Source organism: Leopardus geoffroyi, chromosome A3, assembly GCF_018350155.1.
Source record: "Leopardus geoffroyi isolate Oge1 chromosome A3, O.geoffroyi_Oge1_pat1.0, whole genome shotgun sequence".
Lineage (NCBI taxonomy): Eukaryota > Metazoa > Chordata > Mammalia > Carnivora > Felidae > Leopardus > Leopardus geoffroyi.
In genome coordinates this window covers 105,181,690-105,197,286 of record NC_059336.1, presented here as the reverse complement: position 1 = coordinate 105,197,286, position 15,597 = coordinate 105,181,690, and the positions used below count along the sequence as shown (strand labels likewise).

General features: G+C 46.5%; 1 protein-coding gene across 3 annotated transcripts in view; it reads left to right on the top strand.

Annotated features, from left to right (window-relative positions):
• Positions 1-333: 333 nt before the first annotated feature.
• Positions 334-15,597, top strand: part of NCAPH (non-SMC condensin I complex subunit H) — a 34,163-nt gene continuing 18,899 nt past the window's right edge. Inside the window, exons 1-7 of one of the 3 annotated variants that reach the window (XM_045446995.1) lie at positions 334-860; positions 5,231-5,450; positions 5,611-5,701; positions 6,612-6,704; positions 7,030-7,165; positions 7,834-7,958; positions 14,543-14,732. In XM_045446995.1, the coding sequence (XP_045302951.1) occupies positions 842-860; positions 5,231-5,450; positions 5,611-5,701; positions 6,612-6,704; positions 7,030-7,165; positions 7,834-7,958; positions 14,543-14,732 (874 nt within the window). In that variant the 5' untranslated portion in view covers positions 334-841. Of the gene's footprint in view, positions 861-1,232; positions 1,256-5,230; positions 5,451-5,610; positions 5,702-6,611; positions 6,705-7,029; positions 7,166-7,833; positions 7,959-14,542; positions 14,733-15,597 lie in introns of those variants that run through there. The other 2 variants (XM_045446996.1, XM_045446994.1) reach the window with 2 other exon arrangements.

Below are 15,597 nucleotides of genomic sequence, written 5' to 3'. Positions count from 1 at the left end.
TCCTGCTTGGGATTCTCCTTCTCTCTCTCAAAATAAATAAAAAACAAAAAAGAAATTATAGGATATTCTAGAGATATTTGGGGAAATTGCCCTGGCCTTTCCTGCCATAATACGATTCTTGGGATCAGATGAAGAATGGATAGGTGCCAATTATACCCATCTCATTTCTGACCTTAACCTTTTCTTTAGTGTGGCAGGGGTAGGAGTGTGTGTGTGTGTGGGGGGGGGGGGGGGGGGGGGGGAGGTGTAGATATCCATTAAGCTTTTCACAAGAATGTGAGTAAAAATGATGGCCTTCATTCAAAACTGTATGTACAACATTTCGCACCTGTCCTTTGCCTGCCCGATCAGTCCATTGTGTTGTTGGCTCCTTCTCACCTCTGTCCCATACCCCATCCATCGCTTTCTACCTCCTTAGTGTTTTGCTGCCCTCATAATACAGGTCACTGTGAGAAATTAACCTTGTTTCCTAGTAATCTGCCCCCATCGTTAGAAAGTGAATTGCGTGAAAGCAGTGTCTTCGCCCGTCCTGCTCCGCGCTGGAGCCCAGCTAGTGGGCTAGTGCTCAGTTCCGCGTCTAAGCTCGAAAAGAGGGAGTTTTCATGCTATTTCAGGGAGTCCATGGACCCTCTACAGTGCGCTCACAGGAACCGAGCAGGAAACCAGCCATTCCAAGCCGCACACTAGCGCACAGCCCGGCACACCCCCTTACGGGCGGAGGATGCGGCGGTCTGCGCAGGCCCGCTTCTAGCCCCGCCCACGGCAAACGTCACCGCGGCCGTTACGCCGTTAAAGCGTCTCGGCGCGCGATTTAAAACCAGCTCCAGACAGGGAGGGCGAGATGGGGCCTCCCTGCCCAGGTGAGGTTGAGCGGGTGCTGGGTGCCGCTGGAAGGGGTCGGCGTGAAGCGGTGCTCCGGGCGGGCAGGGTCGGCGGGCGGACTGAGCGGGAGGTGCGGATATTCTCGGCCTAGTTGTTGGTCTTGGGCTCTGCTGGTGGAGGGAGAGGCAGGCGCCGAGAGGAAGAGGCGGGAAGGAAGAGTGGGGGAGGGGTGTGCCCCGCCAATCAGGACACGGCTTCAGTCGGCGTCCGGAGCGCGTGGGCCGATCCCCACTCCTCCGTATGGTCGCTGGGTGTGGGGCGACCTTTCCTGTAGGCTTCTATGCCGTGCGCGGTGTCTCTCCGTTGAAACGGTGGTTTTCCTGGGCCTGCCGTACGCTTCGCGTACGCGTGCATGTATTTTTGCATTCATTCAGTAAGCGCTGAGCGCTCCCTTTGGGCCAAACCCTCTGTCAGGTGCAGAGATACAGTAAAAACAAAACAGATAAGATCCCAACCTCTTGGAGCTTGTATTCTAGTTGGGGAGCCAGTTAACAAACGAAAGAATTGCGCATGAGGCTGAGTGCGGTGATTGAGAATAGCAGAGTAAGGGGAGGGGCCCCTTTCATTTGAGGATGCAAGGAAGGTCTTAGAGCAGAGACTGGGGAACGGGTTCTAGGTAGAAGAAGCAGGTGCGATAAAAGGGCCAGGAGGAAAGAGGCTGGCTTCCGCTAGGACTAGCAACATTGTGCCTGAACAGTGAGTGAGGCCCTTGAGGTAGGCAGGGCCTTTGCAGGTCTTGGTAAAAGGTTTGGAAATTTAGAGTTACGTTTTGGACGTGGTAAATGACTCGTGAGAGACTGTTGAAGGGGTCAGTAAACATTGGGATAAGAGTTGGACACTCCGGGGAGTGATATGGGCCACTCAGGGCAGTGGCCCGCAGACTCAGGAACAAATTTGGACATCATCATCATATAGATCATAAAACCATGGGAACAGGTGAGAACGCTAGGAAGACCCTGTAAGAAAAGACACTCAGGACCAGCATTTAGAAGCTAGATAGAGAAGGGGGAGCTTGAAAAACCGTCAGAAGAGAGCGGTGACATAGAAACCAGGAGTGTTTCAAGAAGCACTTGAAGGGTTTTCATCTGTTTCACATGCTGCTGAAACTCTACAGAGAGATGAAGCCTGAAAAGTAGCCAGAAGTTGTAGGTGATAGTAACAAGATAGTTTTCGTCAAGTGGTGGGGGTGGTAGCCAGACATAGAGGTTTGAAAAACGAATGGGAGGTAAGGAAGTAGATGTAGAAAGTGTCTTTGAGCTCAGTAATCATCTGAACGAGAGAAATCTGAGGAGTATTCCAAGAGTTGAAGCGTGCCTCTGATCCCCATCTTGAGTTTCCCTCTTAGGTTCCTCCTTCAGTGCTTCCTATTTCTGTTAAAGTCTTTTGTCTCAAGGTCCAACTCCCCTTCTTCTCTGGAAGTGCCCTCATCTAGATAGTAACAAGTCCTCTTGATTCATTCCCTAAATATGTCTCTTGCCTCCTTCCTTTTCTTGCCTTTCTTCCTTTGTTTTGACCTCACCTCAGAGTTAATGTTAAACATACTCTTCAGCTTGTGGGAAGCTATCAGGGGAACATGTGAAGTCCTTCTTGTATTTTATTTATTCCCTTTTATCCCTGTGCACCACTTTTGAAAAAATTAATGTTTTTTTTTTTGAGAGAGAGAGAGAGGATGTGAAGGGGCTCCGCACTGACAGCAGAGAGCCCCATGTGGGGCTTGAACTCATGAACAGTTGAGATCATGACCTGAGCTGAAGTCAGACACTTTAACCAACTGAGCCTACCCAGGCGCCCCAATTAATGTTTTTATTTTTTATTTATTTTTTTTTTAATTTTTTTTTCAACGTTTATTTATTTTTGGGACAGAGGGAGACAGAGCATGAACGGGGGAGGGGCAGAGAGAGAGGGAGACACAGAACCGGAAACAGGCTCCAGGCTCTGAGCCATCAGCCCAGAGCCTGACGCGGGGCTCGAACTCACGGACCGCGAGATCGTGACCTGGCTGAAGTCGGACGCCTAACCGACTGCGCCACCCAGGCGCCCCTAATGTTTTTATTTTTAAGTTTATTTCTTTTGGGAGAGACAGAGTGTGAGCCGGGGAAGGGCAGAGAGAGGAAGAATCCCAAGCAGTCTCTGTGCTGTCAGCACAGAGCCTTACTCAGGGCTGTAACTCACGGAACTGTGAGATCATGACCTGAGCTGAAATCAAGAGTGGGACGCTTAACTGACTGAGCCACCCAGCGCCGCACCCCCCCCCCCCCCCCCCCCCCCCCCCCGCTTTGCCACTTATGTTCCCTTCCCCTTACATGGGCAACACTTAGTGTTAATTGTGTATCACTTTTTTTTTTTTTAATGTTTGTGTGTTTTTTGTTTTTTTTTTTTTGAGAGAGAGACAGAGCATGAGCAGGGGAGGGGCAGAGAGAGAGAGAGAGGGAGACACAGAATCCAAAGCAGGCTCCAGGCTCCGAGCTGGTAGCACAGAGCCCGATGCGGGGCTCGAACCCACGAACCATGAGATCATGACCTGAGCTGAAGTTGGACGCTTAACTGACTGAGTCACCGAGGAGCCCCTATATTCTTTACTTTTCATTGTCCCTCATGTCTCTCATGTCCTTGTTCCCCTCCTTCGTTAGCTTACATTCCCTGGTCAATCAGTATAATCACTCTGTTTCATACGCTTCTAACCCCTTCTAGCCTTTTGCCCTCTTCCAGCCTCTGTATACTTTCTTCATAAAATCACAACCCTGATTAATTCCAACTCTGCCTACTCTCCCCTTGCCCCTGCTCACTTGATGGTCTCAAGGGGACCCTAAAGCTGCCCAGCAGTCATGCTGTATTCCCTTGTTCATCCACTCTCCTTCTCCTAGATGGCTATTCCATACCTTCCATTCTCTCCTGAAATCTCCAGTACCTCCTCCCTGGCCCTCACCCTTAGCTACTGCGTTTTGGTTTTTATGTGCTTCTTATTTTACTAAGAAAATTAAAACAGTCCAAAAGGAACATCCACAAATGCACCGTTGTGCTTGCTCCCTTACCTGTATCTCTGTCTGTGTTGTCTGGCTTCCTTTCTCTTGCTGTGGATGGGCTTTCTGTAAGGAAAAGCAATGCTCTTACTTCCTTGAATGCATTGTTCCTTGAATGCATTGTTCAGTGACTTTTACCCTTTATTCTGCATGATCGCTGTGAATAGTGCCGCCCCCCCCCCCCCAAGATACCCGGAACCTTTGAATATGGTATCCTTATGTGGTAAAACAGACTTTGCTGGGGCACCTGCCTGGCTCAGTTGGAAGAGCATGCAACTCTTGAATTTGGGGCTGTGAATTGGAGCCCCATGTTGGTTGTAGAGACTACTAAATATATATATATATATATATATATATATATATATATATATATATATACACACACACACTAATACAAGATTATAATTTGAAAAGGACTTTGCAGATATGATTAGGTTAGGGGTCTTGAGATGGGGAGATTATCCCAGATAATCTGGATGGGCCCAGTGCAATCTCAGTGGTCCTCATAAGAGGGATGCAGGAGGTTCACAGTCAGAAGGCAATGTGATGACAGAAACAAGAGGTTGGAGTCATGGGACGAATGTAGGCAGCCTCTAAAAGTTGAAAAAGATAGGGAAGGAGATTCTTCCCTGAAGCCTCCAGAAAGAACACAGCCCTGCTAACACCTTGATTTTAGACTCTGACTCCAGGACTGCAAGAGAATACGTTTGTATTGGTTTAAACCACTAAGTTTGTAGTAATTTGTTAATAGCAGCAATAGGAAACTAATACAATTTCTTTGCTGTATTCTCTCTACTAAGCTGGAGTTTTCCCATCTTAAAATTAATTTCTCAACCTCACTTCCCTTTCAACTGCTTCCCTCCCATTTTAGTCCTTCCTTATTACAACATAAGTCCTTGAAAACCTTGTCTCCATTTACTGTCTCCCAGTTTCTCTTCTCCTATCTTCCCTGGAATCTATGCCTGTTTGACTTTCTCCTCCTGCTGCTACCCTAGGAAAACGGCTATTGTCGAGGTCACCAATAAACCTCCAGGTGGTTAAATCCACTGATTGATTCTCAGCCCTTCTCGAATTTGACCTCCTTTCAGACCTCATTAATTTGTCAAGGAAGCATCAGAAGGCCATCACGCTAAGAAAAACGTAAACTATAGAGGTTCTAGCCATGGAATATTCGAGTTGGAAAAGATCTTGGTGGCAAATGTGCAGTGAACTTCCACCCCAGGAGAGGCCCCAAGCCCACTTTAGAATAGGAAATGTTCCGTGGAAGGTTTGTTGAGCAAGTGTTTTGCTCCATCATCGTCAGCCACAATGAATACCTTTTTCTTCAGAAATCCGTGGGCACCCCCACAGTACCTCCTCACCTTCAGAACGGGTGTTCTCCATGCCCCTGCCTCGGAAGGCCCCTCTCAATACTCCTGGCACCCCCGTCCTTGAAGACTTTCCTCAGAATGACGACGAAAAGGAGCGACTGCAGCGGAGGCGCTCCCGAGTCCTGGACCTGCAGTTCAGCGCAGACTCGCCTCATTTGCTAGCCTCCCCATCGAGCAGGTGAGTGCATTTGGGGCTGCCTCCATTGGGTGGCTGTTCTGACGTGGGTTATGTGGGTCTGGCATCTCCACAATACCATGTGGGATTCTGGATCCAGATTTTGAAAAGTTAGGGTATCATGGATCCTTGCCAGAGTTTTTTGTTTTTGTTTTTCGTGTAGGAATATTGACGTTTCAGCCACGATTCCTAAATTTACAAATACACAGATTACAGAACATTACTCCACCTGTATCAAACTATCCACTGAAAATGTGAGTATCTGGGGCGCCTGGGTGGCTTAGTTGGTCGAGTGTCCGGCTCTTGGTTTCGGCTCAGGTCATGATCTTGCTGGTTCATGAGTTCGAGCCCCATGTCAGACTCTGCTCTGGCAGCACGGAGCCTGCTTGGGATTCTCCCTCCCTCTCTCTCTCTCTCTCTCTCTCTCTCTCTCTCTGCCCCTCTCCCCCTTGTGCTGTCTCTTTCTCAAAATAAATTTTTAAAAAATTATTAAAAAAAAAGAAAAATGTGAGTATCTGCTGGATTATCAGTGAAGATACTGCAACTTGATCACAAGGGAAATCTATCCTTGATTCTGTGGAGAACACGCAATTGATAATTATGTGCTTTCATTGTCCAGCGACTCTTCTTAATGCTAATATTTTTCTGCACGCTTTTACTGTTTCTTATGGGCCTTTGATGCTCTTTTTGATAAGGTTGCCTGCCACCTGCAGTGTATCTAGAGAGGCAGCATTGCTTAGGGGTTAATAGTGTGAGTTCTAGAGCTAGCCTCTGTTGGAATCCAGCCCCTGCCATTCACAAGCTGTATAGTATCGGCAAGTCGCCTAAGCACTCTGCTGCATTGTCCGCTGTAAAGTGAGAATGTGACTAGTACCTGCCTCCTAGAGTTGTTCTGAGGGTGACTGAGTCCCTTTGTGTGCAGTGCTTAGAACAGGGTCTGTGTACAGTGAAAACTCAAGAAGTGTGCTGTCACCCTCTGGGCCTTGAGAATGGGGAGATACGTGTATGGATTTAGCCCTGTCATCAAGTGTTTGTGGGAATTGATACCTGTGGTGAGATGTGGGCCGTTACTTTGTAAAAGCGTAGCTTCCTCTATTAGGGTAGCATTATTTACATGAGCCTAGGCTATAAATAACAAACCTTTCTACGTTTTTCTGTTTTCAGAAAATTACTACCAAGAATGCTTTTGGTTTGCACTTGATTGATTTCATGTCAGAGATTCTTAAACAGAAAGACACCGAACCGACCAACTTTAAAGTAAGAAGGATGTTCACCTTCTCTTGGATGTCAATTAATGATGACTATTTCTGATATTTAGCACAACCCTGTACTTGAATTCTGCAAATACATGAGAACCTTCCTTGTATAAGACATTTTATTAGCTTCTTTACTTTCTTTCCTAAACTGATGAAATAGAGATCTCTTTCTGTTATATTTTGTTTATTCCCTGTCAGTCTTAGGGGAATCTTTGTCATTTTTTTCTTAAGAGCAAGTAAATATTTTACAAAGCTTGCTGTGTTTTTGCTTGTTCAGCAGTTCCTTTTCATGCCTCCAGTGAGTATAGCTCTGCTTGTTTGACTAGGTGGCCGCTGGCACTCTGGATGCCAGCACCAAGATCTACGCTGTGCGGGTGGACGCTGTCCATGCCGATGTATACAGAGTCCTCGGGGGGCTGGGCAAAGATGCGCCATCTCCAGAGGTAGAAAACCATGATGCAGGTATGTGGGTTCAGATCTGGATTTAAGGGGCTTTCTTAAGGATGTAGCAGGTAGTGATTTGAGTAATATGTTGGAATGAAGTCGTAGGAAATCAATAATCTCATTCGACTGAAGACATGAACATTTTCAGAATTGTATATGAGAAGATCCTTAAGCCCTAGAGTTGTTTTTCTTCAAAAAAGAGAAGAACCTTATTAAAACTTTTGGCTTTTATTTAGGCAAGATTGAGTAAACATCACCAAGTGGGGGAGCTTCTGATTTGGGGGGGCTTTAGAAATTGGCTTGTATTAGAAGCCAAATACTTAAGGTTTCTCCCGAAGCTGTGGATTAGTTTTTGAGAGAGAGGCAGAGCATGAGCAGGGGAGGGGGAGAGAGAGAGGGAGACAGAATTCGAAGCGGGCTCCAGGCTCTGAGCTGTCAGCATGGAGCCTGACATGGGACTCAAACTCACGAGCCACGAGATCATGACCTGAGCCCAAGTCAGACGCTTAACTGACTGAACCACCCAGGCGTCCCTGAAGCTGCGGATTAGATGAGCCTGTTGCTTTGAGAGAATGGCACATTCCAATTATGATCGCTCTTTAGAGGTTTGAAGAACATGAGTTAATTAGTTAAGTTACGTGCTCCAGAGCAATCCTTGCAGTACCTAGTCTTATTTCTTCTTTCAGATGGAAGTGCTACCGAGACAGGAACAACCAAAAAGGCTCAAAAGCCAAAGAAGAAGCACTCCTGCAAAACCATCGAACAGAATATAAGCAACCTCAATGTCTCTGAAGCAGATCGGAAGTGTGAGGTGAGGAACTGTGTGCAGTGTGGTCTCTGACTAATTCAGAGCCTCAGTGGCTGAAACTCGGCAGAGCCAAGCCTGCCCGGTATGCGTTTGCTTAGGCCTCAAGGGAGTAAAATATATAAGTGGCATCTGCATTATCATCCCTTAGCTTTATAGTGAAGACTGACAGGTATAAGTCCCTGCTTTCCCCACAATATTTCAGAATGATTGAGTCGAAAGAGATGGCAAATTACCAAGGACTCTAATTGATCATACCATTAATTTTCTTTCCTAGTACATGCAGCAAAGATAATGATGGCTAACTTTTAGTGTGCATTTACTGGGCACCCTGTACTGCCCAAAGCCTGTGAGCTGAGCGGTGTTACCTCGCTTGAGGTACAGGGCGTTAAGTAACTTGCCCAAAATGATACAGCTAGTAAGCAAGCTGGGATTTGAAACTAAGTGGCCTCGCTCCAGAGTCCTTGCTGTAAACAGCCTTACGATCTGGCAAATCCTAAGGAATCTGCTTAAAGGCAGCCAGAGGCTTCATTTATCTTTAGCATAGTTAATTTAAAGCAAAGGTGTTGGTACAAACTTTTTAAAAATTTTGCTATTAAAAACAGTGTCTCAGTGAACATTCTTGTACCTATTTGTGCTCTTCTGAGGATGTATCTGTAAGAAAATTCTGAGTCATAGAATTTCCATTGGGTTGTACCAATCTACTATGCCACCAACAGTGGACTAGATTACATTCTCCTACCTCCATGACATTTGTAAATGGCAGTTAAGGTCAAGAGACTGGAATTGATCACCAGAATGAGCATATGTAGAAAAAGGACTGAGCCCTGGGATACCCCAATCTTAAGAATTCAAAGAGCCAAAGAAGAAACATTCAGTAGGTAGGAGGAAGACCAGGAGGGTGTGGCACCCAAATGAGAAAGTGTCAGGGAGGAGGGAGTGATCAGCTCTACCAAAGTGGCAACCTGGGGCCACTGGTATTCTTGGAGAAGGAAGGGCCTATGGAGCTGAAACTCAGACCAAGGAAGGGGTGCTGCTTGGCTCAGTGTCCCTGAATTTGGAAGAGGGGCTTATGGGACCCAGGACCCAGACCTCCGAGGAAGGCATTCTGGTTGGTGCTGGTGTCTGTGAGGGGCACACAGTGAGGCTAGTTCTGTGAGTGTGAGTAAAAGTGCAAATTGAACTCAGCTAGTGCATCTGGGGTGAATAAGTCCTGCTGGGTGACAGCAACAGGAAGCCTACAGAAAGAAGCAAGCTCCCTCTAGTGTCCCCTACTGGTGGAGCCGAACAGGGAGCTGCTGGCAAAGCCCAAATGTGGTCCTAGAGCTAGCATCACAGAGCGGACAATACAAAGTTGGTTTGGGTCTGAGAAGCAATACCTTAATAACTGGCAGAGAGGTAAAGTGTCACAATATCTACTTCTGAAAAGGTTCGGTGGAGGTGGCAAGGAGAGAAAGCAGATAGGCAAAATGTTACCCAATGGGGAATCTACATAAAAGTTACACAGAGGTTCTTATTACTATTTCAACATTCTTGTAGGCTTGAAATTTTTCTTAATAAATGGGGGCAAACCAATGGCAAGAGAGGAATGAAGACACTATAGGCTGTTCTTTTGAAGAGTTTTGCTATAATTTGGAACAGAGTAATGGGTGGCAAGTGGAGAAGAAAGTAAGGTCTAGAGGGTTTTCTTGGTTTTTGCTTTTTTAATGGGAGAATTAACAGCATGTTTACTTGTTGATGGGAACAGTCTAGTGGAGAATGGAGGAGACTTGCTCAAGTAGAGTCTTTGAGCTCGTGAGAAGGGAAGGGAATGGACAGTGTCGACAGAATTTGGCTAAGGAGCACCCATGGCTGGTGAGAGATGGCATGCAAGTGTGCACGTGTGGGAGCGTTCCAGGTAGTCCCTTCTGGTTGTGTCCCACCAGAACCCCCCCACCCCCCCATTGAAAATAGGAAGCCAGACCATCAACTGACTGTGTGGAAGAGGAAAGGTAAAGGTTTGAGGAGAGAAAAAGGTAGGAGGGTGGGTGAGCGAGTGGACCGGGGAAGTAGAGTTTGCTTGCCAGACAATACTCATGGTTGACTTGAAGGCTGTGGCAGATGAATATAAAGTAAGTTCAGTCAACGTGACTTTGTGTGTTTCTCTGACAGTGGTTAGCTGTGTGGGTGCGAGCATGAAGCGGGCAGAAAGCTGGATTTAATACAAGATTGTGTTCAGCTGAATCAATGTGACACAGCTAGAAAGGAGCACTGGAGTGAAGATCATGTGTGAGGGGGTGGTTACGATCGGTGTTTATGGAACTTTGGTGGGGAAAAGAGGGACAGCATAAAGCCGTATGATCGGTGGTTGTAGGGCCTGGTGGGTCAAAGACTTCTTGGTGTTAGAGACAAGAAGGTGTTGGCTGGAAAGATGTGAGGTGACTGTCAGGGGCACTTAGAGTTGAGCAACGGAGAGGCTGCAGTCATGGTTAGGATTCAATTCAGAGAAGAAGAAAGGGAGTAAAAGACAGGAGGTGTGGGGTTCATGCTGGGATCTCTGGAAGTCCTGGGATTTTCAGGATGAAGCTCAAGACCATTGAAGGAGAGGATATCAAGGAACTGAGAGGCCACAGTGCTGGATGGATGGATAGATGGATATTGAAACCACCAAAAACTATGACAGCAGTAAAATTGGAGAATAGTAATGAGCCAAGAGTGCATATTAAGATCTCCTAAGAATTGGGTAGACCTGGGGATTGGAAGGCGATTGAAAAACATGGGCAGAGGGTGGTGAGGTCAGACCTTATATTATGTTCAAAGCTGAGGGTTTTAGGACTTGGGAAGGAGAGTAATCTGGAAGCAGCGATGAGGAACAAGGAACTTCACCTATCCCACATCTAGGCCAGCGGTCGGTTGGAGAGCTGCGGAAGAGGAAGCAACTGCACTGGTGAGCCTGCAGGGAAGCAGTGTCCTTGGGCAGACAGCAGGTTTCATTAGAGCAGTGCCCCTCAGCGTTTTGTCATTCTCTTCCTCCTCCAGAGCCTTTTTAGATATTGTCTTCCTACCCCCTGCCCTGAAATGCATTATAAAGGAATAAGATTTTGTCAGGTTAAGTTTGAGGCTTAGAACCACAAGTTATTATAACTTCTGAGATTTTTTTTTCACCCTCTCCCAGAACCAGTTTTCACTTCCTTTAGAATGATATCACCCCCATTGAAAATGAATGAGTTACAGCTGGTAGGTGAAGAAAGAAGTGGGGGAATGTAGGGAATTCTGGTGATGACTGACCGAGTCTAGAGGGCCCTGGCAGAAATTATCGATTGTTAAGAGAGGGGGGTGGGGCCCAAAAAGGGGATATCAGAGCTGTATAGGGTTTAGAGCCTGGGGAATGTAGAATCCTGGGGGGTCCTGGGTCTTTTATACGTAACTAATAAACTAAATAGAGGGTAATAATGAAATTGGTCCTGGTGGCCTCATGGCAGACGGTAGTGGTAGAGGCTGAGCATGCGGGGGGCTAGGAGAGAGGAGCCTTGCCAGTCTTATTCTGAGTGGTGGGGCAGTTCTTCTCTGGACTTGCCTGGAGGCTCTAGCCTGTGCTAGTGTGAGGACTGTGTGTGAATTGGCAGGATGGGGCCTGAGGAAGGTGGATCCACTGAGGCCAAGGCCAAAGAGGGAGGGGGAAAAACAAGGGTGGCGGGTGCTTTTGGGAGAGAGAGTTGTATTTATCGATGTGTCAGCCTTGACCTTGGGTAGTGCCAGATTTCTAGGCAGGTGATGTAAAGTTCAGATCCTAGTTCCACTGTCTTAGCTGTGTGGTTTGGGAAAAGACTCTGAATCTCACTTTGTTAAGTTGTAAGAACAGGTGACATTAGTCCCATCCACCTATGGGTTTTGTGGTGGTGAATCTGTTCCTAGCAAACTGCTTTTTATCCATAGTAATACGTTGCATACATCTGAAGAGAAGCCATATAATTCTTTCCCACCTTCCTGTCCCCTCCCCAGTTCTCCATTTTCCCCCTTCTTACATCCAACTTCAGCTCTTACAGAAAATTCTGTTTCCAATCATCTTTTTTCTGACCAGGTAGATCCAGTTCCAGGGAGCCTGAGGAAGCTTGCACTAACTACCCTTTCCCGTTGTTCTAAAGAGAGAATGAGAGCAAGCAGTCCTGCTCCCTCTAAGCCTGTGGTGGTCAGCTACATCTAGGCCAAGTGAAATCATTCGTCTTTTGTTGTTGGGTTGTTTTTTTTGTTTTTTTTTTTTTTTAAGTTTGTTTATTTTGAGGGTGGGGACAGGCAAAGAGAGGAGAGAGAAAGAATGTGAAGCTGGTTCTGTGCTGAGAGGAGAGAGCCCAATGCGGGGCTCGAACTCACACACTGTGGGATTATGACCCAGGCTGAGTTGGATGACTAACCGACCGAGCCACTCAGGAGCCCCATCGTTAGTCTTGAAGAAACACCGAGTACCCCATCCTAGAAAGTATTTTTTTGCTCTGTAATCTGCCGTAATGGCCCAAAGCCCAATTTGGAAGATAAACAAGAGGGAGAGATTGTCACAAACCTAAAATTTGAAGTTTCAACTGTTTCTTGAACCCACATTCTCTTGGAGATGGCATGGAGATGAGAAAGCAAATGTTCTGTGGGTGTGTCTAGACCAGTTGAGAACTCTTATTTGTGTATGAGCTGATCTGTTTTGGACACAGCTCTCTGTGTGCAAAATGTTTGCTGTCATGAGAGATTCCAACCTGATTATGCTCCAGTTCTTTAAACCAGGAGAGCACAAATAGATACAATGAAAGGAAGTTCAAGGCACATAGTATAGGAAATCAGAGTGGGTGGAGGTCAGAATTGATGGAAGAGGTGAAATTTGAAACTGGGCCTTAAAGGAAAGGTAGGTATTTTCAGATGGAGATTGCCAGGAAGGTGATTCTAGGCAGCTAGGCAGCTGGGTGGTTTATAAGTTTGTCTAGAGCCAAACTAGAGTTTGTCTAGTATTTACTCACACAGCTGAAACCACCTAGGCTTTACCATGCAGTGTGTTGCCTACCAAGGTCTCTTTTTACTCTCTCTTTTCCTTGCTGTGGACCCTTGTTTCAAAAGGTTGATCTACCCAAGGTACCTGGCTATCTCAGTCTTTAGAGCATGTGACTCTTGATCTTGGGGCTGGGAGTTTCAGCCCCATGGTGGATGTAGGGATTACTTAAAAAATAAATAAATACATAAATAAAAGACAAAAGCTTTATCTATCCAAACTATGCAGTTAGCAATAATTCATTTTCCCATCAAATTACTCAAAGATGTTAGTCAAGACCATTGTTCTTACACTAGCATGATGTAATTCTAGACAAAAGTGAGGAAAACTAGTGTTTTTCAGTTTTATTTTAGCATTTACAGTTTCTGCATTGACTCTTTGAAATGCTGAGTTTCGTTAACTACCCACACAGGACCTCAAAGGGTGTGGGGCTCCAGGTGGGAAGCCAATGGTCTGGGTAGCATTTTAGAAAGGGAATGGGAGTAACAACACTAGTATTTTTGGAATGGGAAATGAGAAAGACCAGAGGCCAGGGTTAACTTAGGCGTGGGTTGTATTGGTGGCAATAGGGGTGAAAAAGGAAGGGATAGATGGTAGAGATGTGCGGGGAGGAAAACTTGCCAGGCTGTGTGACTGGGTGAGCAGTAGGGAGACAGGAAGAACGTGGAGGTGATATATGTGATACTCGGGCTAGGAGGATGGTGAGACAGGTTTATTGGGAAGGCGAGAGGAGAGTCTTGGTTCTGGTGGGGCCAGGCTCAGAGCTAAGGGGGCCAGGAAAGAGCCAGAGAGCCACATCTGTCATCCCACCTGAGGCCTCTTCTCTCCATAGTAGCTACATCCTGAGACATAAAACCTGTGAATCCAGTACCCAACCTGTTTCCTGTCGCAGGGCCACCTGTACAATCAGGTGACTTCTGCCCTCTTGCCACACGTGCATGTGCCTTGCTCTGTCCTTGTTCTCGTGCTCTGTGCCCTGTTCTGCCTTTGGGACTGGTGTCATGTGGCCGTGCCACTCCTACTCCTTATCCCAACCTTGGGAGCCTTCTTACAGCCTCTTCCATGTTTTACCCATCCATCTAGTCCTGCTGACTCTGCCTGTCTTTCCCCTCAATCTCTTAGTGTGTTCCTTCAAATCTGTGAAAATATTTCTGTTCAGAGTAATAATGGGATCTTGTGAACAGATCCCTCATACAGGTTTTCTAAGTCCACAGAATTTGTTGTGATAGCATTCTACTAGAGATAGCTATTTGAAAACAGTGACTTATGGAAAGAGACCAGCAGAGGGATACTGTCTGTGTAGATTATAAACAGATTGACACAGTAGAAGCTTGTTCCCATTTACCGTGTACTTGAGCACTATGCATTTATTCATCTGACCACACACAGGCTTCCTTTTCAATTGGTATCTGCTAGGATGAGATTCTACCTATCAGAAAGCCCTCGACCTGTTTGGATCATGTGCAGAGATACTTCAGTCCAGCATATGCAGTTGTGTATAAGCAGGGTTCAGTGAATGAGATTTTATATTTGCTTTGGCTGCATTCCATAATTCTTCGGTTCCCTCTGTTTTTACGTTCAGATCGATCCCATGTTTCAGAAGACAGCAGCCTCATTCGATGAGTGCAGCACAGCGGGGGTATTTCTCTCGACCCTCCACTGCCATGACTACAGAAGTGAGCTGCTGTTTCCTTCCGATGTCCAGACTCTCTCCACTGAAGAACCCCTGGAGTTGCCAGATTTAGGTTGGGTAGAAATGACAGATTTAAAGGGTGAGTACACATAGTGCGTCTCACCAGAGCATTTCAGTCATCAGAAAAGTTTCCGTACAGCCCTGGAGTGTAATAAGCCTGTCATTATGTTGCTTGGCTAAATTACCAGAAGGTGCCTCTGGAATGCCAAATTGGGCATCCTTTTGGGAGAAACTAACTTCTCTTCCTCTCTGCAGCATGGAGTCTAAGAGTAGTAAGTAGCTGATGCCCACCTGGTCTATATGTGTTGTATCCCTCATGTGCCCCTGTCAGTAGCCAGCTCGCACAGTCACGTTTTAGAGCCCTGGGCTAAGCCTGGCCTGTCACAGTTTGGACTTGGGAAAGGAGCTTTAAAATAGGCTTTTGGTGAGCCAGGGAGGCCTTGTTCTTTTGTTACCAATTTAGGGGGTCCTGAGGAGAAGAGGGCATTGTGAATTATTTTCAGACTCCACTGTGGTGGTCTGAGAACGGACCTGTCCTTTTGTTAACTCCTTATACTGGCTTGGAAAGGGTTTTATCCCCCCTCCCATCCTACCGTCCATACCCCTCTGAATCATCTGAGAAATTGTGACAGCCGTGGGTGGGGGGGGATGGCAGGTGCGGGAATGTAGTAGCTACACTTGTGTGCAGTCTTTTTTATGTGTTGCATGAAATTGGTCCTCCCCCCCACCCCCCTGCCCCCAGGGCCACACAGATGTTACGGTGCCCATTTTCATCCTTTCTATTCTTGTATAAAGTTTTTTTTCTTTTTTTTGTTTTTTGCTTAGAGAGAGAGTGCACACGTGCACATGTGTGAGCAGGGGAGGGGCAGAGGGAGAGAAACTTAAGCAGGCTGCGCGCCCAGCATGGAGCCTGATGCAGGGCTTGATCTCATGAACTGTGAGAT